The sequence below is a fragment of the Photinus pyralis genome, unplaced genomic scaffold (genome assembly GCF_008802855.1).
Source record: "Photinus pyralis isolate 1611_PpyrPB1 unplaced genomic scaffold, Ppyr1.3 Ppyr1.4_LG5, whole genome shotgun sequence".
In the NCBI taxonomy this organism is placed as follows: Eukaryota; Metazoa; Arthropoda; class Insecta; order Coleoptera; family Lampyridae; genus Photinus; species Photinus pyralis.
This window is the reverse complement of record NW_022170596.1, coordinates 36,413,583-36,439,100: the sequence shown is the minus strand read 5'-3', so window position 1 is coordinate 36,439,100 and position 25,518 is coordinate 36,413,583. Positions and strand designations below refer to the sequence as shown.

Here is a 25,518-nt window from a genome sequence, read left to right as displayed (position 1 = left end):
GTTATACTTTCTGTTGCTACCAGCATTGGGAACTTACATAAATTCCATAACTTTCAGCTGAATCTTAGCCTTTCCACTCGCGATTTCATCTTCGGAAAACAAAGCTCTCATTAATTGCTTTTCAACACTTTCGGCCAGGTTTCGAAATTCTGAGCTATTCTTGTGCGCCAGTTCATCCGAAAATTCCAAATTGTCTATAATAACTTGTGATTCTAACGCTCTAGGAACTGTAAAAACAGTGATTCATTCAGGTACTTATCTATGCAACAAATTATATTTACCTTCTATTCTTGAGGTATCAGTCGTTGGGGGTAGATTTCCCATTGTAATAATCGCCGGTTGTGGCGTGGGAGGGTAACTACTAGAACTAGGCGGTGGCGACTCTTCGGGCGTATCTGCGACACCAAACAAACCCCCCGCTGACTTAGTTTTCGTCTTCTCTGTCTCGGGAGTGTCACTAAACTGTCGCGCTCCCTGGACAGGTTGAGCCTCTTGGTTACCAATAATTCCCACTGAAAGTTCCGACAAAATTGTAACCTATACTGTTAATGCTTGAAGAAGAGATCTAGAAATTTAGTACTCGAACCCTTGTGACCGTTACAAAAAATGAAAAAAAAAACACCAAGATACCATCATAAATTCGTTGATGAGGACATATTTGCTGTCGCGTATGTTTTGTTAATATTGCATTGTGGTGCTTGGGGTTTCTGTTACAGTGTTTGTTACTGTAACAATAATTTAGAACAAAATCCAAATTAAAAAAGTGTCCCTACAATTTTAAATAGTGAGATTATTCTATTCACAAGGTACGTAAGAAATGCGGAAACAATTCCAATTCAACTATGGCCTTGCAGTTTGAGATGCAATAAAATTTCAGTTGATGCAATACCTTGATACCTACAGCCGTTGTAATTGGACAAGTAACCAGAAATAAATATTCGCATTTCTAATGCATTTTAGACATTCTGATGTGAAGTAGTCACAAAGCAAAAGAAACACCGCTGTTACTTCAAGTTTTCATCGTTGGAAAGGCTTCCATACTGTTTAAGTTGGTATTTTATCTTATTTGGGAATTAAAACGCAATGGGCCTACTAAAAGTATCCAAAGAAATTAAGTACCTACCAGAAATTAAAGTCATAACTTCAAAGATAAACTCAAAAAAAGTCTTCGGGCGTTTTACACCTTATAAGGTTGCGAATACTGGAGACTTTTTGGTCATAGAGTAATAAAGTTAGTTCGAGTAGGAATTTGCAACGAACGATTTTTTCTGGTTACTCCCAATTTGCTGAGACATAAACAGCAAAACGTTGGAAAGTAGGCAAATGCCAGACAACGTTTTTAAAGTAAGCGCTACTAACCTGCCGCTAAAATTCCTACAATAACAGCCGCTGCTACAAAGACTAGACATATACTCCAACACAAGCACTTATTCCTCTTCTTTTTATCTCGCTTATCCTTTGTGACGTAGAGCTTTTCACCCCTGCAAAACAAGCAAAGTTTATAGTAGGCCGACTTGGAAAGCCACGAGCGAGTTATGACCAACACCAATTCATACCACCACAGCCCAAACCATTGGTTTTGCCAAAATGTGAATTGTGCACCCAAAAAAAATAATGGTTATGGATATATTTATAATGAACATGCGATTTAGCAGGTTTTTAAAAATCCCATCATCTACTCTAATCGGCACCCGTTTGACAGCGTATTACTACTGTTTTTTAATTATTTCGTAGCAGTATGGTGGTGATATGAATAAATGCTGGTACCGTGGTTTGAGTGCTGTAAGCCATTCGGGGTATTCTAGTATTCCACGTTCTGGAATTGTAACGGATAATCCGGAATCGTCGACTCCAGCAGTAGCCACATTCTCTGCGAACGTTACGCTGTTTCGCCCTTTTCGGATTCGACTACGAGTGGAAGTCAGTGTTATTTTTAATCTTTTTTAAACAATATGTTAAGTAAAAGGTTTCTCCGTCACTTTAAACCTACGACTCTATCAGAGAAACAACTTTGGCCAGGGTTATGCGATGAGTCAACTGTCGTATCTTTGAACGACCGTCACCTTCTGGTATAACGATGACTTTATTTTAGCTTGCCAATTTGCAAGTCTTCCGTCAGTTCACCAAAGTGCAGGTTAAAATTTGTTCAAACGAACGACAGGTAAACTCACTAAAGAAATATTTGTCTATATTTACATATTGAGAAAAATCCTTTCACTGTTAATTCAAATTTGAATGTAAGGTGTGTAAAAGACGCCTACAAGCCCATAAATATTTAAACACTTCTGAACAGCAACAAAAATCAGCGACGAATTAGTGAAAGTAATACTTGCTGAAATTAAATCATACAATTTTACACTTTCGCAATCGGCGGCATTGTGTACACACTTAAAATGGTAGAATTTCCGTGTAGGTATAAGAATTCATCTGCAATTAATATATAGATCTGCATGTCATGAGAATTTGCGCTTGGTAACAATTTAGTTCGCATTGCCAAATTTGTTTGTGATCCGTGATTCATAGTTGACAAACTAGATCAAGGCGAAAGAATGGTTCTAAATCGTGTTCTTCAATTATGTACAAATGCTACCGATTTGAATGTATGAAATTATTTAAATGAGAATAAGATTTTCATTAAATTTCGAGATTCGAGACATCAATTTCCTTTCCATCCTAGTTGGATACGTTAAAAACGGACATTTTATAATCTTTCAACTTGGGTTAGGCTACATTTTCATGTGCAGAACTAGAAGATTTCGCCTTTACATTTTAGGCGTGGGAGGAGCACATGTAGATTTTATGTTGTATTTACACTTTGAGGCTCGATACAGACTCCTGATTCTGAATTCTAATTCCAAACAATAAAGTTTGAATTCTAGACAAAGGCTCCTACGTTCTGTTTGAATTCAGAGTGTGGAGAATGAGTTCCCCCCTTCACCGGTCATATTAGGATGGTACCTAGAAATAATTCCCTAAAATGGGATGCTTTGAATTTGTACTGTACTAGTAACTGACGGAATTCATATACTGTTGTCATCAAGTACGCAAATTACAGTCCACATTAATTGCCGAAAGAAGTACACTGCAAAGCAAAATATCAAATCACGAAAGCGGGAACTTGCAGAGGGAGATTATGTTCCAGCACTTCCAGCTACTTTACGAAGTAACGTTGCTCCGTTCTATTTTAAAATGCATTGTGTATTGTGTGCAGAACATATATTGAGCAGGCAAACACCAAGCTACCAAAGACTAGACGATCGGTGGTATGTGATGAGCGCAAAGATCAAGGGGGGAATGATATAAAACGACGAATATACACATTAAGCGATTTAATAGCTGCTGAAGCGTGCTATCATAAAGATTGCTTTACCTCATTCAAGACAGTTTTTTAGGGAATTCTTTCGAGGTAAATGGGTATTTTTACCTAATATGACTGGCATATTCTTCCTCTTCCCAATTTTTAAGGACATTTTTATGCATATGCCAATCGGATTTGAGTTGCGTAAAATGTTGGTACCCCTTCTTCAAGTTTGGCAACATTTTAAAATTATTTGAAAAGTGGTATGGGCAGACCTACACTCATGCAGGATTTCTCACATAAAACTATAAACTTTCCAAAAAACTTAAACCTAGGTTCCAGTGAGAGGGTTACGCGTTTCAAGTACCACTGCGATCTGAATTCAGGATTTAAAGTTTGAACTCCTTCAATTTTCGTTTTTCACCTAAGTTTATTTACTAAATAATTCTTTATTTCAGAAGAAAACTAACCCGTTAGGTTGACATTAATTTTTAATTTTTTTCTACTACTTCCTGAGTAAACTACCCTATCATTCAATTTTCAAGAGAGGGTTTTGGTTTTAGAGACAATAGACGCCTTTATTATTTATATTTTATTTATAACGTCAAACTTGTACAATCTAATAAAATTGTGGAAAATCGTTTTGGATTTATTATTATTATAGTAATTAAAACATGAATAATAAGCAAATTAACAGCTGTGATTATTATTTAAATTTCGTACTTATCATGCTTTACTGCACTTAATTGAGGCATTTCGGTAATTATTTTAAACCAAATATCGTCTTTTGAATACAAGACAGGACACTCTCTTAAAAATTAAGAATTTTAGTGAAAACGCAACAGAAGGTCATAGTATGGGTTACATAACTTTAATTAGAAACAAGGAAGTCCTGTGCTATTCTGCTGTCAAGTTAACCATCCATCCCATCTTCGCCTTTGTACGGGTTTTTGAAATTTTTATGATTCGCACTAGTCAGACTCGCATACCATAATCGTGCCCTCTGGATCATGTCCAAACTAAGCATCTTTCAGTTTGCTAAAAATATCGCAAACTTTGCCAATGTTTTGTATAAAAATAAAAGAGGAAAAATCATTAGAGCATAGATAGGGAACCCTTAGGCGTTAGCGTTACTAAAATAAAACAGGGGAACAAAATAACCTATCAAAATGAAAATGAGTTAGGCACTTATATAATTTCGAAGATTTACATTATCCTGTTTTTGCGTAGGTATATTTCATGACTAATTGATGAATTGTTCAAACAATACGAATTAATGAAGTCTAAAGTCTAAATTTGACTGGAACGTGCAGTGAAAAACCGTTTTCGTGATTTTCGCCCAATTCTCTCAATGGCCAAAATCATTGCAAAAGCTCGCACCATCCCGACACATAAAATAGCAGCAAAACATAAAGGTAAATGTGTACCACCGACCCCGCGATGTGTAAAAATAAAACCGGTTGAGTTTTACTTCTTCCACTAACACAATAATAAAACAAGAAAATAAATATGCAAGTTTTTACGGTAAGGTTCTTTTAACAATGTCACTTTCATACATGGGCTTACGTGACGTCTATAATAAATTCCAAACGTGTGTGGATTGCGCAATTTGGCTCTTTTTTTGGTAGCCTACTAACGATCTATATATGACGAATGGTGTAGCGCTATATGAATTAGTGGCGACGAAAATCTCCAAATTGAAGCGCCGAAAAAAGGCAAAAAATTTCAACGTACCTCATGTATTTACGATGCTCGTTAACCGGAACGAAGTACTCATCGTAAGGATTGCCGATTTCGACTTCCGTTTCCTTCTTAATTGGAATGTCATTGATGCCGTTGGTGCCACCGTATCCACCAACCACATCTTTACCGACTGGTTTCAAATTGATTAATTCTAAATTCACAGCTTCCGCCATTTGTTCTTCGCCCTTATTTGGGGAGGAGAATGCCAAAGTTGGGGACGTATTTAAATCGCCATTCGTGTAAGTTTTGTTTTCGTCGAATGTCGATTTTAGGGCACCATTGCTCGATGGTGCATGTACTTTGCCGTCTTCCTCATATGCCGGATTATCGATACCGGCGGACCTTCTCGACTTCGGACTTTCCGCATTTAAGTTATGTGTGCTAGAGTAGTTCTTACTTAATTCGTCTAATTGGTGATTATTGTCGACACTTTCTTCTATATTTAATTTGGCAGTCGATAAGTAGTGAGGTAATGACGTTTTTTCTTCGCCTTCCTTGTAGTTAATAGGTAAGGTTACTTCATTTTTGAAGTAGGTATTCCCTTCACTCGAAGACATCACGGATTTGTCTACTTCATCATGAGTATTTGAAGTTTCTAAGGAATTGTTGTCATGACCTAAGGTTGAATCTTGAGCTGTGTCACTGCCCCCATAACTGCTGTCAGCGTCCATGCTCTGAAAATAGAAGAGAAGACATTAGCACCATCATATGAGTACACATACCACCGAAAGTGGTTACAATTCCACTTAATTTTGACGGTAAATAATTCTTGTGTAAACTTCTCGAAATTAGAACACATTTGCTAATCAACTTGGCTCTCCCACGTTTGTATAAGATTTTAAAGTACGTAGTTAAAAGAGATGTTGGTTGCTAATTATAGTGATTAATGTGAGTTTATTAAATACTTATTACTAATTATACATATTCACATAACGGACTCATATTCATTACGTTCATCTTTAAAAGGAATAAACGCTAACAATAATTTACCATTGCTGTCAGTTGGCCATGCATATTTGTTATAATATCCCATCCCCTAAGTTATAATACGCTATAACAAATCCCATATCGGGAAGAGAATATCAACTATCAAAATCCAAGTATTATACAAATATGAATCGTTTGAGTATAATGTATAATATTATCTTTTATTTTGTAAATAATACATTGGCCAAAGTTTTTAATTTTATCATTTACTTTATCTAATGACGACGACCATTAATTTATTTTGTTATTTAATTTGTAATTTAATCCTCAAATTAGGCATCAACAGTAAACTTCGGTAAATAACGCGCATACTCGTAGTCAAATTAACGCTTTTTTTTATCAAAAATTCACTTGAATTAAGTTAGCGAAAGACGTCCCAAAATAATTCGATTGTTCAAAAAATATTGGGGGTGGTTACTTTCTATATGGTCCAATAATCAAAATATAGGAGAATAGGATAAAACACTCAAAACATTTTACAAAAAGGGCGAAAATTGCCCTTGGAGTACTCTAGTTCTTAGTTTGGTATGGAAAAAAATTATGTGAACATTTCATATTACGTCATTCACTTGAAGTCAGTTTGATACTATTCGCTGTATGCATTTGTGTAACAAGCAACATTTAACAAACTCGTAAGTCTAGTTCAGATGGCCACACTTACCTACTTTTATATAATTTATCAGATACGTCACTATAGTGGTGGTTAATACATGTAGTTATGAATATAATGAACTGAAAAATAAAAATCGACCCACCCTTCAAAATACCAGTAATTAACCTTTTCCTCTTTGCGCTCCCTTCTAGATATCTCCAATTATTTCGACTCTTAACAACTATCCATAAGAAAATATCAATAAGGATATCAATAGACATTATAGGCAAACTACTTGTGCTTATTTTCGAGGGAAATTGTATAGGTACAAGGAGATATTTTATTAAATTCAGACTTTAAAAATCAAAAATTCTTTCTTCTTCGTGGCGTGTATCTTACAGAGTGGTTCACCAGACTTCTTATTGTATTGAGGTCAAGTTTTTTTATTTTAGAAGACCTCTACTTGAACTAAACTATTTCCAATGAAGCGGCTGTTTCGTTTACACTGGAAGCGGACACCCACTATGTACTAGCAATAATGAGCATAAAAAAATCACACTTATCTACATTAAATGAAAAATCAAATCAGCCGACTGGGCATCGATTGTTTTTCGTTACTCATTTGTTTTCTGAAATAAACTGAATGCTGCCTTATTATGGAAAATGTCGGAATTAGGTTAATTACTAATTAATTTACTGAGATTTTTGTTAAAAAAGGAAGGTTATACATACACTGCCTTTTTTTGAGGCTCTCAAAAAAAAATTGTCTCAGATCGACCCGGAAAAAAATTTTTCTTATAGAATGTGGCCTGTAGAATCCATAATTTCAAACAGTTCCAAGATTGGGCTACTAGTTCAAAAGTTACAGCCCTTTGAATTTTCTTTCGAAATTGGTTTCTAGTCTATAACTTTTGATTGAGAAGTCTGATCGAAAAAGTACGAATTGTTTTGGATTCTACGCACCAAAATTAATAAGAAAAAGTGTTTTCCCGAGAAATTTTGGTGCAGTCGATTTTTGGTAAAAAAGGAAGGTTATACACTGCCTTTTTTGAGGCCCTCAAAAAAATTGTCTCAGATCGACCCGGAAAAAAATTTTTCTTATAGAATGTGGCCTGTAGAATCCATAATTTCAAACAGTTCCAAGATTGGGCTACTAGTTCAAAAGTTACAGCCCTTTGAATTTTCTTTCGAAATTGGTTTCTAGTAGGGAATGCAATCCCGCAGCAAAATCTCAATCCCGGTATTTGCGGGATTGTTAGATGTTAATCCCGCGGGATCCCGGAATTTGCGGGATCTCGCAAAACTTTAAATAAATTGACAAATAAGCAATTCTGTGCAGTTAACTTCTGTATTAAAATAAATCGCTAATTATCACAATATTTAACAAAAAAGTACCTTCGGCCTAACTTAGAACTCAAAAAAACCTTACCTATAAAGCACAAAAGTCTTCTAAAGTGCCTCAAAAATCATAGTTTATTTTTAACGAAAAAGTTTAACAATTATTTAAAAAATAATTCGCCGTTATCAGTTTCATTAACAAAGTAAACAGAGTCGTCCCCTTGGTCGACAAATTCCTCAGTCCCGCAAATCCCGCGGGATCCCGCTCCATTTATGTGCGGGATTAATCTCGCAAAAATGCTGCGGGATCCCGGTATTTCGGGATCTCGCAATCCCGGTATTGCATTCCTTAATCCCAACAAAGTACCTATTCCATCTGTTCATTCTCCAGTGGAACGTAAATGGGTATCATACCCATCTTCCGAACCTCCGAACTACTAATGACCATGTCCAATAAACAGTCGTACCGCCATAGTAAGCCCCACAATGCTCGCTGCTGATGCCAAGATCATATTCAGGCAACAATTATATTTAGTCGTCATGTGCGATAAATTAACAAAACTTCTAATTCTGGATGAAAACTGTGAAATCGGAGAGATGTTAGTATTTTGCAACACAAAAGGCCAAGGAAAACATATTTTTCTATGAAGAAACATTTAAGAGTTGTAGTAAGAGATTTTTTAATTATAAGACAATTTATGTGGACCTAAACAGCATCGATAGGGAGACACGAACGGTATCAGTTGTGTATGCTCGATTGCAAGATAAAAAAAGGGTACTTGTTTATCTTCAGCACCTCTTTCGCTTGAGGTTCCAGCAATACTTGACCATATAAATCAGAATTTCAGACGACTAATAAAATGTGGAGCTGTTACCTCGATTGAAGGGTGGAATAATCATTTGCATTCAATGCTGACAAATTCGATCTTCCGATTTCCAAGACTTAAAGGAGTCGAAATATACTGATTCGTGTGCAACTCGAGGGAACACCAAGACGAGTAAAATAGATAAAATTAGACGACAAAATTAATAATAGTGAAAAATTATGAAAAACATTTTGAAGGCGAAACTGTCCCCACTTACTTAATTACTCTTGACGCAAGTGTCCCAAAATACTAACCCTTTATTTTAACCGCAATATCTTATTATGAGTATATTCTATTTTGGGATACACGTGATTATTGTCATTTTAAAATAAAAAATTGAGTTAGAACAATCGAGCACTATGGAAGATATGATAGATGAAGGGTCGGGATTTGAACAAAAAACAGTTAAATTATGTTTTAAAATTGCGTGCATTTTATATAACATTTTTAAGTAGTTCATGGTTGTTATATAATACGTTAAGGATATTTTGACCACGTGGCGTTAGTGAAATGTCCTCGAAAGACTTTAAAAATACCCGAGCGTTTAAGAAATACAATAATCTGTGTGTAAAATTATAGAAAGTTTTAGCCACTTGCAGTGATTCGGATAATAACAATAACTACAAGAAAAATAAAAAGGATCCCATTTAGACCCTATCATTAGGGGTCGGACATATTGATTTAATTTAATTCGCAAAAATTATCTTATATAAAACCCCAGAAGTTAATCAGCATATGAATGATTAAAGTGCATTTTGGTATTGCAGACCAGTATTTTATTAGCAAAGTCAAAGCGATAACTCAAACTTTTATTAAAAGCTTTCGATCAGGGGAATACAACTACATATGCACATTTAAAAAAAACCATGTAACGTCGCTGAAAATTAAAAAAAATTTTTGCCACAGCAAGGTTTCGAGTGACAGTAAATGTTCTCCCCACATGTTTACTTCTCCATATTGCAATTATTTTCTTAAATTATCGATCTCACGAGTCATTAACTCAAAATAGACTAGAGCCTGCATATCTACACTATAGTGAAAGCTTTTAGTGAACATTTGGTCTTTAGCTATTGCAATTCTTAAGATCTCAGCCGAACAGCCATCCAGCCGAAGCGAATATAATACCGTATTGTTTTTCAAAAATGCGCTAAAAATAATTAAAACATTTCAGAATTTTAATCTTACTTTCCACATTCTTAACACGATAACTCCAGAACGGATATAGTTTTTCTATTTATTCTTTTTTTGCAACGCTTGGATGAGATCGTAGACGAGAATATCGGAAAGAAAACCAGGTAGCTTTCGGCTCTTACTGCATTTATTACATGGTTTATATGTTTATGCAAACCACGGCAAAAATCGATGGGTTTGTTAACTCACAGAAAAAGTAGAGAAAAGTGTCATATGGTCAAGGTAAATCTTAAAAGTGAGATCACGCAGAAGATAGTGCTTTCCAAAGGAAATTAAAAATTTACATAACGATTCAGGTGCGTCTATCATCCCACAGCTTTCGAAGGGGTATTTGCAAAGAGGGTCGGTCCATCTAAATAGTTTGAAGTACAAAAACACGTTGATATCACTAATTTGCGAATGAGACAGTTTGCAAAAGATCTCTTCCTTGTTTCGAATCTTGATTAGCTATTCTTTAGCTTAATTGAATTACAAAAACAGTAGGGAATGTGTACTTTCCATTTTATTAATAATATGGAAACGTTTCTCTTCCTAGCGTGGCATCTGGTCGCTTAGATAACCGGTAAATTAGCAATTAATGGATTATTCAATATTTAACCTTGAGGAACTGTTTGTCCATATTATCATATTTCCTGTTTATTATTCAAATTTCGTCGTAGAACTGCGCCATTTTTGTTTATACTGTAACCGTCTACAGGACAAAGAACAATGGGGACTACCTGACTATAGTAATTACATGTGTGACTGCTGGCGGTTTGGAAATGGGTTTCTTGGACAGGCGAAACGAACCCTTTCGTAAGCGTTTTAACGGTTACGGCAGAAACGAAGGTCAGCAGGTATTTCTCAGGATGTCTGCCTAATGTCTTGAACGTACGTTGGCGGACATGAAACACAGAGCAGGAAATTATAATGCTGTTCCTTCAACCGAAGCAAGATTCACAATAAATAAATTTAATGGCGATTTAATGTAGGCTTCGTCACCAAACGCTAACTCTTCCTTTCAATTTATTTCGTGAAAAAGCATAATTCTGGTATAGAAAGTGAAGGGACTTGAAGAAGTTGGAATTCCGACGTGACTTAACTTCTAGTTTCTTTTTTTGGCGGATTTAAATAACAAAGTGTATGTGACGGAAGCACGCGTTCTGCATTTTTTTAAATTTAAATAAGACTAATGATACCAGCACCAGCCAACGGTTAGAGCAAGTTAGACGCGCGCACGATGAATTTTAAGGTTCATTTGTCTGACTGACCAATAATGCATAAGCCTTGAATTTGCGAGATTAGCAGAAAGCCATCCATGAATTTCAAAAGACTTGCTCGATAAAATAGGAAAAAGTGAAAATAGGAGGTAACAGAACCCGTATCTACTGCAACTTTCAACCTTGCATTACTATTTCCGACATTAATGGAATTACGGTTTTTGGTTTATGAAAGGCCCCTATTTCTCCAGAATACGTTTATGTACAATAATTATAAATTTTACTTTCGCTGAAGTGTTAGTTACAATAAACACGAAACGAAGCGATTATTATGAATGTCAAGATCAACCATTACTATGTTACAACATACCTAATCAAGATTGGGGCAAATAGTAGGTACCTTCAAAATTCTTCCAAACAGTTTGTCAAAATGCTTGAATTGATTTCCATATTAATAGTGATGGCTCGCTAGACGTTACAAAACTAGTTACTTTAAGGTACTACATTACTGCAACTTGTGCTTAGAAGAAACTTTTGAATATTGAATTTTATTTTTCGAAGGAAAATGAATAAGAACCTTTTTTATCATTTTTCCATCTGTTGCTTATACAATCATAATTATATTATAATCGAATTTGAATGATGACACAAATAATAAAACCTTTATAGAAAGTAAACGTGAGGGTAGGGGTCTAGGTATATGCACTATGGAAAAGTACTTATGTATGTTTTAAGATGGAATTTGAAAATTGTATAAATCAGAGTGAAATCGTGTAAATCACTCAAATAAACAAATCATCGCATGAAAATCCTCGAAAATTCATAATGATGTAGGCCGGTAGGCAGAAAACGAAATTTTAAAGAGTACAACCTTAAATCGGCAGTGCGCCAAAAAATTATGATACCCACGCAATTTGATTTTGGAGTTCTTTGGATAAAAAGCAATAAAACATTCAAAATTTCAATCTCTGGCTATAACTTTGTAATTTTTAGTTACTGATCATAAGTTGACCGTTTATTAGACCGAACTAGTGAATGGAAATTATTTTTAACCTGAAGGGTTGTTCACAAAATATAATTATGACACCACCCAAAATAGCCCAGTCAAATGGTGATTTTTCGCAAACAAAATTGCGAAAGTTTTTTTCTCAACGGTTTTATATGTTTTCGAGGGTGCGGATCCAAATGTATGGTTTGCTGCCTTATAGGAGATCGGCTTCATAGCCAAAAACGCAAAAAATCGGAATTGTTCACCACTTTTTTTAGTTGTTTGCTTATATCTTAAAAACTACACGTTTTTTGAAGATGCGCGTTCTACACAAAATTAAAACAAACAAAATTTCCTACAAAATGCACTAGCACTTTGATTTTGTGTTAAGCGTTCTTCGCCCTAGAGCTCAGTGAAACGAAATGATTGTGCACAGGATCATCATTCCTTTGAGTGACCTGACGTCATAATCATAGCCACAGTTAATTTGTACGTTTCCGTTTTGTTTTGCGTCGTCCACTAGAAGGCCCAGGTAAAGGGTCTTGGGCAATCGAAAGTCCATCAAAGAGTTAGGAGCTGTGGAAGGTCTAGACTGAATACTAATTTGTGACTGTTCAATGTTACATTGAAAAGTGTAACACTAGAAAAAACTAGTAAAAATGCATAATAATGATGCAAAATCTTATATAAATTGATACCTTCTGTCTCTTCAGCCGCTTCAGGCGGTAAGACTGGAATTGGCTCATCCAGATCGCCTTCGCATTCTGCATCGTATCTATCGTCGATGTTGGAGCACGACCCTTCACACTGCTGGCACAGTTTTGTGCAAAAATTAAGTTTTTTGTTGATTACTTGTTTATTCCTCGACTTGAAAGAGGTGGTAGGTACTGGGCGCTTTTGTGAAAATTCAAAAAATCGTGGTTTTTTAGCGAACTCTAGCGCGGGTACCGTTTATCGCAAAATAAAAGCTAAATCATGCATTTTGTAGAAAATTTTATTTACTTTAATTTTGTATAGGGCGCCCATCTTCAAAAAAACGGGTGTTTTTGAGATATAAGCAAAAAACTGAAAAAAGTACCTACTGAAAAATTCCAATTTTTTGCGTATTTCGGTATGAAGCCGACTTCCTACAAGGCAGCAAACAATAAATTCGGATGCAGCACATTCGATAACATATAAAACCGTTGATAAAAAAACTTCCGCAATTTTGTTCCGAAAACGGTAGTTTTAAACATGCATTTACTGAACTAAAAGTATTAGGTACGAAAATTAGTCTGTGACTAGATTTAGGCAAAAGGGTGTGATATGTCGATACTTGGGCATCACGTACACTCTTAGTGGTATAGTGGTAGTAATTGTTCACGTATAGGTGCTGGTGTGAAATGACGACAATGCCTAATTTAATTAAAACTGTCCTAAACTGCTTTAATCCACTGATTTAGGACTTAACACTGCAACAGGATGACGATGGAAAGCGCGGTCCACTTATAGAATAATAAACAGGTCAGAAACTGCAAGAAAGACCCCATTCCAAATAAGTAATTGCAATAAACTTGCTTTCTTACATGCAATTTTAAGATGAAAACGCGTAGCCGCATAACATTGCAAGCGAGCAAGATGCGATGCGAGTATTTGTGTTTTGGGGTTGGCACGAGCGTGAGAGTGGATTTCGTCTGGTTTAATGCCCCGAGGTAGCATTTCGGTGAAATGAGTTTACATTTTCGAGATGCAGGTTGTAAACGTTTTTGCTTAGTTTTCAGGTCACAACTGTTACAGGTGCCTTCTAATAAAACGTAATGTTATGTAGGTAATGGTTTACTTGTCGATTAAACGATTAGCGTTTGAATATGGTTACGAATAGCAATATTGTCACACTTTATAAAGTTGTTATTATGCAAGTCTACGAAAAGCAAAACTGAAAAACCAGAGCGAGATTTCGTCACGAATATGAAAGTATACCAGAATTTAAAAAGTGTGCCCGCCTGTTACAAATTTTTCAACCTGAAGGCAGAGAAGATTTAATTGAGTAAACTTTTAAATACCTTTCGGAAAAGTGCCCCGTGGTGATTTGTGTTGGGATCGAACGGGTGTTACAGATAGTCAATGGTACAAATCCATGCGTACTCATTTTTGGGCAATCAATTACCTTCAATGTCAAGGTAAATATACTTTCCAAAGCTATTAATCGGAAAGTGCGAGAATTTATGATATTATTATATCACAAAATTAGCATTCTTGCAGCTAATTGAAAAACAGAATTTGACCTGTTATCATATAGAACGATGTTACGGGAGAAGTTCCATTCAAAATTCACTTTTATTCTTTGTCTTTGTGTTACAAGCGCTTGAAGATCCTATAAAGACATGGGGTAGGTTTTTCTATAGTTTAGTCCATGCGGTTATGATCGCTCGTTTAACCACAAATTGACGTTACGTGAAATTGTTCTTTAGAACGCAATTAATCAAATGGCATTTGCTATTTACCTGTATGACAGAGACAGGGATTTTTTGTGATGCATTACATGGGAGGTTATATCATTGTGGTTTCAAAGTTACCTACTTACGATGCGGGATTGGAAAAATTTATTTTGCAGTGTGGGAAACTAACAGTCACGATATTGTGTAAAAGAAAAGGCATTGCGGTTTATTATAAATACAACAGAACTCAATTGCGCTGAAGATCACTAATTTGCAATTCGTCTTGTGGGTAATTATAACAGCGGATTCTGTTTATTTCCTCAAACGTCGTCGTTGCAATAGTATATTGAAAGACAAGTGTTACAATGCGACCTATTGTAATACAACTATCTTGTGGCACGAGTGGCGACGCGAAGCGTAGCCACGAGTGTCCGCAAGATAGGAGTATTACAATAAAGCATTGTAACACGCGTTTTTCATACTATTTTTTTCTATTTCGGTGCTTTAATTTAATTAAAAAAATCATTATCAGAAACTATAGGGAACATTAGAACTAACATGTTTTATGTTGGGAACACTTTTTATGCCCTTAAGTTTTAGGTTGGCAGCGTAATAAGACTGACATTTTGAAGTTCAAACATGGAAGTATTGTACCTACTTGTACTAACTAGTAACTGCCAACTTAAGAGATGCAGATGAGTTATCAAAAAAAACGACTATAATCACTGTCTTTGTACAACTGTTTTCGGCCGAAAACAGTTGAACAAAATCAACATTGTGACACCGAAATAGAAAAACACAATTGTACATGGATCTGGATCGCTCAACTATGACTATGCACCTATCTGAATGTCGTTGTTTTACCCTGATTGTTTAATGTTTTTATCAAATAATTGTGGGGCCAACCCTGGGTCAAAAAATCATCTGAAGCGTATTAGGAAACGAAGCTGCTTACATTCATATAGAATCATAACATTTTAAGAGTACAAAAGACTATATTCTTGTAAGGAACATATAATCAGCTAGCAACATATGGATTTGATGACGAATACGAATTACTATTTCCTAACACAATAAATCTGCTTTCGTTTATACTTGCCTCTTTCCATAAATGAGAATAAATCCTGAAACTGATTTCCTATTTTAGTTACGACAGGTACGAGTTATTATATGGCAATAGCAGTGGCAATTGCAATGAATGATTAGAAGGGAAACAGAGGTTATGCATATAACGGATTTGTGGATTTATTAAAAAGTCAAATTAAGTTTCCTCTAACGCGATTGCATTTTGCAAAATTATGAGGTTTTAATCTACAAGGTGAAGGATTTGAAACTTTCTCAATTTATAAAAAAAAATCACGATTGGTAATGGTCTGATTTACAAGGTGAATGGTAGTTACAATTTTATGTTTAAGTATTAATTATAATTTTCTTATATATTTTGATTAATTTACATTTCAATTAATTGCGTGTTATCAAATAAACATTTCGAAAATTATATTCGCGTTTGTGCATTTAATATTGAATTAAAAATTTATTTAAATAATAAGAGCTGCGTTAAATATGAAATCTAGAAAGGAATTTATTTGTTTGCATTTTTTAATTGAATAAAATATAAATCTACGGGGTGTTTAAATTCTGCAAGTTGTTTCACTACGTTCTTGCGTTCTGTACCTCGTTCTTTTCCAGCGCAAGGGTGAATTTTCAATTATATATTTTTGTTGTGCAATAGAAGACTTTTTAGGTTAGTAATGTATGATCCGTTGGGCAGTGCGGTGCGTAATCAACTGTAATAATTACAAGATATTTGTACTGACATGGTGTCTTTTTCTTAGTGCTAAAAAAGCGCGCCATCTTACCCTACACCTAATACTTTCAATGTTTTGTGTTTAAAGTTCATGTAATCATAAAGCTAATAACAAAGGTTAAATTAATCATTTGAAAATCAAACTATAGCTGCAAGTTTTAAATAAGAAATTAAATAAAAATTAAACTTTCCTTTGTCCTCGTTTTCCAAATTATCCCATATTCTACTGGCGGCTAACACTTCAAGTGAGGAACAATAATTTGTTAATTGAAGCGATCATGTTAGTAGACAGTTAGCCCTAATTATACATCATCAATTTCTTTTACTAAAACGTACTAAAGTTACAAGAACCGTGTGTAAATTGGAACAGGAAGGAGCGTTAAATTTTAATTGCCAATTAAATTAATACTTAATGACACACTCTTGTTTTCTTCTGTTGGCCTTCTCTGTCCTAATTTTCAGTAATAATTTTGAATCTGGTCTTTAAATTAGTATTCAATTATGCGCTACTCTTCTAATTCTACTAGAATAATGAACGTATTGTTTCGTAGAGTTTTAGTGTAAATACACAGAAGAAAGCTTTTTAACAAAATCAAAAACGGTGTGATATTGGAACAAAATTCTGCCCATATAAATTTAGAAAACAAGTATAAGGGGTAGCAAAAATTCGTTTTTTTAGTTTGTGATGTTACAGCATCTGGCTTTATGCATTTCATTAAAGGAGAAAAATGCAAGCTACACCACTGGAAATATTTTACTGCGAATTTTATTCAAATTGCACAAGGATGAGAGTTCGTAAGTAAATTCACGTCAGGGATTCTTATTAGCGATGTTTTAGGCGATGCAGCAGAATTATTGTGAATGTAGTTCGTAGCGCGTGCGTTTATTCAAAAAATTTACTTTTCTTTGTAAATTTATCACGCGGTAGCTCGATTTAGTTGCTACAAATGGCTCATACATAACGCCTTATCATGTAGGTACATAGAGCAGCTGTAGTTACTTTTATTTTAGTGTATTTGTTGGGTTTCGATACGTACGTAGGTAGGGTGCAACATTCCTACAAGTGTAGCTCACATTTCATATAAGATTACAATGGTATTTTGCCACAATATTGTTTTGCATAAATGCAAATCGGATTATTTTTCATGTCGCCTAAATATTTGAATATTGGAATACTGTTATGCTTATGTACTGTACTGTACTGTTATGTGATGGGTCTCGAAACCCTACAATGTATGTAAATATTAGACCCTTGTAATATACAGGATGTAGCATCTAAGCACCCTCGGAACATAATTTCTTTAACATATGTCCGTCTGTCTGTTCGTCCCTGAACACAATAACTGCCAAACGTTTGGACCTATTCCGTTCACACTTTGCACAGTTGACTTATTTATACACCATAACAAGCCTATTGAAAATGGGTCAAATCTGATAACCACATATGGTTACACACCGCTCTGCTGCTTTTCTAAATCCGCTTTATACGCTGTTTATTTTATTTTTTGCCATCGCGTAGCATATGGCTAAACAAAATATCAATTAACTTACGCCAAGGACATTTATTTTTGAGATCCTGTTTGACATTGGAAAGAAGAAGACCAAGAGACTCAATAAATGTGTTTCGATACAGGTGACTATGTTAGCAGTTTTTAAACACGAAGCAAATGGGGTCCCACTTTGATATTTGATTCTGAAGAACATTATCCAGTTCCAATTTTTTTCAAAAAAATGTGTTATGTTTCTAAAATGCGAGTTCTTATATATTTAATAAGGTACTGTCTTAAATGGATTAGTGGCCCTTCAGGATTCAAAATTGTTTTCACCCCAATAATCACTTTATTGTCTTGGTGTAACCAGGCAATTGCTCTACATTTGAAGATCGGTTAGTTATATCAAAAACACCCCAAGGGGAGTAAATGACATTTCGCAAACATTTCATACCGCAAATGTGTACACGTGCTCGTTACACAACAAAAACATTCCTGGAATGTTACATTACGTTGGTACACGTTAGATTTATTTCTTTTACTGGTCGTTTACGAGAGAATTATTAGCGTCGGAATTAAATCGTTGCTGATAATTGTATTAATTGCAACAATTAAATATAAATGATGATATTTAAAAGTCGATCTATTGAGTAAGAGTAGTTGTGCTAAACGCATCACGTTTGACATTACATGACGACTGTTGACACACATTTCAATTTCAAACGGACAAACAAAAACTCCGCGAAATTACAATAATTACCATACTTGTTACACGGTTGTGTGGAATTTTTAAATTGTCCCTTCACAGGTTTACCGCATCCTCGTTAATTGTAACGACGTGTAGCTCTTCCTCTCGTCTTCATATGAAACGGATTCACACGCGTTTGTTGACTGTAATCAAACGTGTTATTTGTTTATGTAACAGTATTTGCATTTACATAACGTTAGTTTCATTATTAAACTTTATTACGCATAATAGGTTTTCTCGCGTTCAATTTTTGAATTGGGAAGTTTCTCTCAATGAAAATATCCGGCACGTCACGCGATTCTTTTCTTTTGCAGATCTTTAATTATGTGCAGAATGTGGGTGGGTGCAGTAAATTGTTGACATTTCATTTTGCATATTCGACCTTGGTGGTTAGTGAAGGAAAGTTTTGCAAAAATTATCGGGTGTTGATCCAATCGGTAAAAATATATCTGGAACGGTCTCAGCTGACTTGACCTTTCTCAAAATTGGTCTTCGATTTGCAAATTCATATTCACTGCTTCTGTTCCATTTCCACTGTCCTACTTTGAATACCAGAATACTCAAATTTTGAACAGATTTCCACGTCATAAACATCCCCACGTAAAATATGCTGTTCTTGAGTTACCAAACTGTAAACTTTCCAGTTCTTGACACTCATATCCATGGTATAATAAAATCTCATATCCAACTGGAGAAGGTCGCGAAATTCTTACCTTGAATTTAACGAGAATCTAGCTATCAAGAGAGGTAAATATTTGCATTGCAGCATCTATCGACAAGCATTTTATTCAATGATTCACTGAAAAGTACTAAAACGTTTCCAAAGCACAAGTAAAAAGTGGTAATTCACAAATGGATGGTAATTTACATTGATTACTGATTAGTAGGTAAACGCAAAAATTGGGGTACGGAAATCAGTGTTGGATCCATTTTTTCTTTACATTAAATGTGCTAAAGTCTCCTGCATGTTGCCGTTAAACATTAAAGCAGTATAAATCTCGATTTTTAAAATGCGCAAATAACATTCGTTACATAAACAAACGAATAAATCACGTTTATTTCTTGCTTATGTATCCATATCGCTTTACACGGAAAAGCAATATCCAAACAATATTAATACACGTCTGTATGCTCCATGAATACCACTTTGGTGTACATATACGAAAATGATATTTAAAAACTGTGAAAAGGAAAGAATCGATACTTTTGCAACATAGGTCTAAACGGTACTAAAAGAAATTATCAGAATAACAAGTGCATTTCACTTATTAGACGATTTATGTTTACCTATAAATATAGGTTAATTGCGTTTCAAGTAGGAAATCATAAAAAAACCTGGAAAATTACCATATTATACCTACTAGATGAAGATGTTTGATGATTACCTATTAGTGCAGCGGAGAGCCGGCGCTAACTCGCTTATTTGAGGTAGTTTTTTTTTTCGGAGTAGAAAGATTGGGACCCACACCATTTTGTTCAGAAATGTTTGAACCTCAGAATCTCGCTTTACGACATTTTCCCGTGGTCCTGACAAAAGTTATAGGCCGCTAAAGTTGAACTTTACTCATTTTCGCGCGCGCGACTAGACCACCGAAAGTATTTATTTTCTCAGCAACTAAGGCGATATACATCAATAATTCCTTTTGTAAAATGAAAGTACATTTATAGCGAATCTAAGCATTCCAATTTACCTACCTTGTTCATGAACAGTTTTTAGAAAATGACCGTCAACTTCCAAAAATTTCGTGTAGCAGATGAAAAAGTGCGCACTTTGAACTCTCATAACTTTTTATTTCACGATATCGATTTCCAATATTCATAGCTCATTCGATGCTCCAAAGCATTGTGATTATTTTATTTTCTATAACATTACCGTGAATTTTTCATAATAAAAAAGTTACGGTCATTTAAGTAAAAACCTACCGACCTCGCCGAGTCGGTAATCGCGAGTGAGACGGAGAGGGAAGAATAGTCAGCAGCGTTCGCTAAACAAGGAGCGATGCGTAAGAGATTTTACTTTACTAAGAAATTTCTCTCCGAATACCAAAACTAGCTATTTAGGCCGTTTACAAATGCATTCCGCCGAGTTGCATTGTAAAATCTCAAACAATTCATTAACTCCATGTATCTCAGTTCTTTGGTGAAATATATAGGTACAATAGGTACCTTCTTTCCCTGTAAATTTTGGGGGTTACTCCACATCAGGTATCTCTTGTGCTGTGCTGTATATTGCAAGATCAGCAGTAACAACGGTATGATTTTGTCCCAAAGATTCAGGCTTGTTTTTTGATTTCACTAGACGATGGTTAGGATGGTATTGTAGCTCGCTGGTGGAAAATTCAAAAACGGCATAGGTATATTATATTGAATGGTAGATACCGGAACTTACTTAGGAGGATTATCAGCAGGTACTTATGCTGTTAAAGTCAGTATTCTGGTCGTTATCTAGTGATAGGTAAACCTGGTGGTCAATCATTTCTAGACATGCCGTCTGCATGATCTCGAATTTAAACTTAACTTAAATAATTTAAATATGTCGTCATCTCAATAGGTTCAAAACTTTTATGAGTTTATTTTTTCCCCCCGGTTCTTTTGAAATGTGTTAAATTCAACTTTCAACTTTTAATGTAATAATTCAACCCTCCCGTTGGTTGTCTTAACTAACAAGGCTTGATAATAATTCGTTTTGAAACTTAGGACAACCTTTCCGGTTTAACCACCCTTCAGGTTTTTTCACTTGGCTTCGGCCAGTTAATAATTAAAAAAAAACATGTTCGTCTTATTCGTCTTCAACGTTTGTAACTTACCGTTTTCCTGTTAAATTTCACATCGCCTGATGATGGCAGTACGCCGAAACTATAGTCGCTTTTATTTTTAAAAAAACTTCAACGAATAAAAACTATATGGGGAAGGTTTAGAGAGTTTTGATCACACAATATTTTTCAACCCCCATTTCGAGGAACGATGGATCCAAACACCAAAAAAAAAATCCATGTATTCGTTTAGGAGCCACCCTCAAAAAAGTGGTAAAGTTTCTTTTTTTCTCAGCAACAGTTACAGAGACTGGTGGTAAGTCTTTGAATAGGTTTTGCTGTATGCCCTTTTCGGTTTTGCAAATAATTTTTCAAAATTCCTACCGCAAAAGGGCACACCCCTCAATAGGGGTGCGAAAAAATGTTGATTTCGACGAAATTTGGTATCTGGTGGTTTTTGAATCTGAAATTAGTTTTTGAAAATTCGAAAAAAATAATTCCACTGCAATTCTTGACCGGACAACGAAAATTGACAAAATTCCACGAAGTTTGTTGTCTAGGTACATACTTACGGAACAAAATTATTGAACAGTTTTTCTTAAGGTCATTTTTCAAACAAAAGTTACACTCTGACTCATTTGCAAATTGGTCTTTCGGGTCAGAAAATGTTCTCCGACAGTGGCATAACAAGTACAGTAAACGTCAATATTACATGTTCTGCTAAGGGTGTCTACCTACATTTCACAAAAATTTGTCAAATATTCTATCACAGCGACCATTAATAACTTCGACATCAACGAGGAAACCGTCACAGAATGAGAATAAGTAGGCTATATTCTGTGGAAACAGACGAAAAAAATTCAACGCACAGTCTTTTTTCAAAAGCGAGATACGTCGACAGAAGAAATCCAAATTCCTCGTTTACCTATCACTAGATAACGACCAGATAACTGACTTTAACAGCCTAAGTACCTGCTGATAATCCTCCTAAGTAAGTTCCGGTATCTACCATTCAATATAATATACCTATGCCGTTTTTGAATTCTCCAGCAGCGAGCTACAATACCATCCTAACCATCGAACTTGCCTTACATGGAAAAAATTTAAAAAGAAATTGTACGATTATCTAGTCAATGGGTGTTTCTACAACATACAAGAATTTTTTATATCTTCCAATATTTAATTGTTTGTTTAACTGTTCGTTTGTTTAATTAATGTTATATTGACTTGTTCCATACAAATGTTATTTGTCGAAGGAATTAAATAAAAATGAATGAATGAATGAATGAATCGTCTAGTGAAATCAAAAAACAAGCCTAAATCTTTGGGACAAAATCATATACCGTTGTTACTGCTGATCTTGCAATATACAGCACAGCACAAGAGATACCTAATGTGGAGTAACCCCCAAAATTTACAGAGAAAGGTACCTATTTGTACCTATATATTTCACCAAAGAACTGAGATACATGGAGTTAATGAATTGTTTGAGATTTTACAATGCAACTCGGCGGAATGCATTTGTAAACTAAACGGCCTAAATAGCTAGTTTTGGTATTCGGAGAGAAATTTCTTAGTAAAGTAAAATCTCTTAAGCATCGCTCCTTGTTTAGCGAACGCTGCTGACTATCCTTCCCTCTCCGTCTCACTCGCGATTACCGACTCGGCGAGGTCGGTAGGTTTTTACTTAAATGAGCGTAACTTTTTTATTATGAAAAATTCACGGTAATGTTATAGAAAATAAAATAATCACAATGCTTTGGAGCATCGAATGAGCTATAAATATTGGAAATCGATATCGTGAAATAAAAAGTTATGAGAGATCAAAGTGCGCACTTTTCATCTGCTACACGAATTTTGGAAGTTGACGGTCATTTTTCTAAAAACTGTGCATAACAAGGTAGGTAAATATGAATGCTTTAGATTCTGCTCTAAATGTACTTTCATTTTACAAAAGGAATTATTGATGTATATCGCTTAGTTGCTGAGAAAATAAATACTTTCGGTTGTCTAGTCGCGCGCGCGAAAGTGTGTAAAGATCAACTTTAGCGGCCTATAACTTTTGTCAGGACCACGGGAAAATGTCGTAAAGCGAGATTCTGAAGGTTCAAACATTTCTGAACAAAATGGCGTGGGTCCCAATTCTTTCTACTCCGAAAAAATTTTTTGAACGATTTCGCGGCTCTCTCCGCTGCACTATATGCAATCGATGGCAATCCACATATTGAAATGCCGTCTTCACGTATTACTTTTCCTGATATTTGCTTTAAAACTCAAACTCTTACATCATATTTTCGCAACCAATGAGCAATTCCAGTAATAATAAAATAAAGAAACACTCAATACACGTTTTAATAAGTTTGTCGCTTTCAAGGGTGTTGGAAAAATAAAATCATTACGTATTGTCGTTTACACCATTTGTCTATATTAGAGAATTCGTTTCGGTCGTATTGGGCCATCTTTGCTCGTTATGATTCAATACTTGCGTCACTAACTGCCTTGGCAACCTTGCTCTCCAAAGTTCAAAGAAAAGCTTAGATTGCGCCCCAAACTAGACAGTGCGATGCCTAATTAAATATTAATACATTCTCCAACAAGCGCAGTTCAAGTTTCCCTTCCGGAACTCAGGCCTACATTAATATTCTTATCGCACAGTTTACAAAATGTTTACCTGCTCGTATTAAATTACGAGATGCATAAAATGTTAGCATAGGTAAATATTTATATCAGATAAATGGGAAGGTATGCATGCGAGTCGTGCGTTTTATGACCGTTTTCCCTTTCAATATATCACGTATGCATTCAGCAACCGTATCAATGTTTATGGGTGGATGCAGCCCCGAAGAGAATTTAAATGGTGCAACAAAACGAGGTCGGTATTTATAAGGCAGAAGGTTTATCTGAATGCTTGCAACATCACTAGTAGGACACGGAAATGACTCTTTAATTATCTTGATAGGTATCAAAACGAAGGAAACCCAACTTAATTAAAAACATATTTGCTTTGCGAAGATTTGGAATTGGAAACAACCCACGTTTGTTAGAATGTTCTCTTGCTGGTGAAAAGTTAGTTTCGGATTTATTTGTTCTATATTGCATTTATGTTTGAGTGAGTGGGTTGGTCTACCGCCACCGGCTCGACTTTGGGTATCGTGAGATCGTTAATTCAACCCCACTTCCTTTCTAATTATTTTTTGGGTATCCAGGTATATTACCAATGATAAACCAAGCATAACAACCCTGAGGTTGGGTTTTCTTGAGAAAAGATCCGGAAGCTTGTTTCCCAACTATTTTGCCACCTCGCCAAAGTGGGCTAAGTTAAAAATCACGCAAATATTTGCGCTTGGTTTAATATTTCATTTGCAACTCACGAAAGACGCATTTTATTGAGGGCCCAAAACAAGAGAGGGATAAAATTAAAAATTAAAAAAAAATTAAATTAAATTTATCTTAAGGATTATGGTGGCGGATGTAATTGGCGAAAAATTGATCTGAAATGCCAATTTTTAAATTCGAGGGACAAATTTTTACAATAAATCTCACTACTTCATTCCTAATTGCTGTGACCCCAAAATTTTCAGAGCGATAGTTTGAATTTCGACATTGAAAGACCTGTGGGAGCCAAGCAGCACCCAAATATATGCCATTATTCCTACAATTTTTGGTTTTTGTAAGTTTTAGTCCCTAAGTACCGATTTTAAAGCTCTAGTTTAAAAAGCTTACGGCAATAATTGCTTAAAAATCTATCCTTCAGAACTAAAACTAACAATAGTAGAAAAATTGGCGAATTTTGGAATGCTGCATCGCTCGCGCAGGATGTCGAAAACTTGAATATATCACTTCCATAGTCACCCGAACAATTAAAAAAAATTAGAGCACCTAGCACCAAAGGAGATAAGTGAATGCGTAGATATAACCGTTATATACCCAATATAGATCATATTTTGATTATAATTTTAGGTCACGTTTTTAAAAGACTTCAATTTGGAGACATTACCTACAAGGAGAACAGGTAGCGAAAAATTCACATTTCAAGAACTATGCCGTAGAGCAGAAATTTAGAAAACTTGATGAAACCTGAGATTTTTTCACAGTTTCTTT

At 35.2% G+C, this 25,518-nt stretch overlaps 1 protein-coding gene across 4 annotated transcripts in view; it reads right to left on the bottom strand.

The window, feature by feature from the left end:
- Positions 1-25,518, bottom strand: part of LOC116172030 — a 52,140-nt gene that overhangs the window by 6,228 nt on the left and 20,394 nt on the right. For 3 of the 4 annotated variants that reach the window (XM_031489122.1, XM_031489123.1, XM_031489120.1), the window contains 5 exons: positions 5,033-5,715; positions 1,768-1,908; positions 1,360-1,481; positions 282-512; positions 38-227 (listed from right to left, as the gene is read on the bottom strand). In XM_031489122.1, the coding sequence (XP_031344982.1) occupies positions 38-227; positions 282-512; positions 1,360-1,481; positions 1,768-1,908; positions 5,033-5,715 (1,367 nt within the window). The remainder of the gene's footprint in view (positions 1-37; positions 228-281; positions 513-1,359; positions 1,482-1,767; positions 1,909-5,032; positions 5,716-25,518) is intronic. The other variant, XM_031489121.1, reaches the window with a different exon arrangement.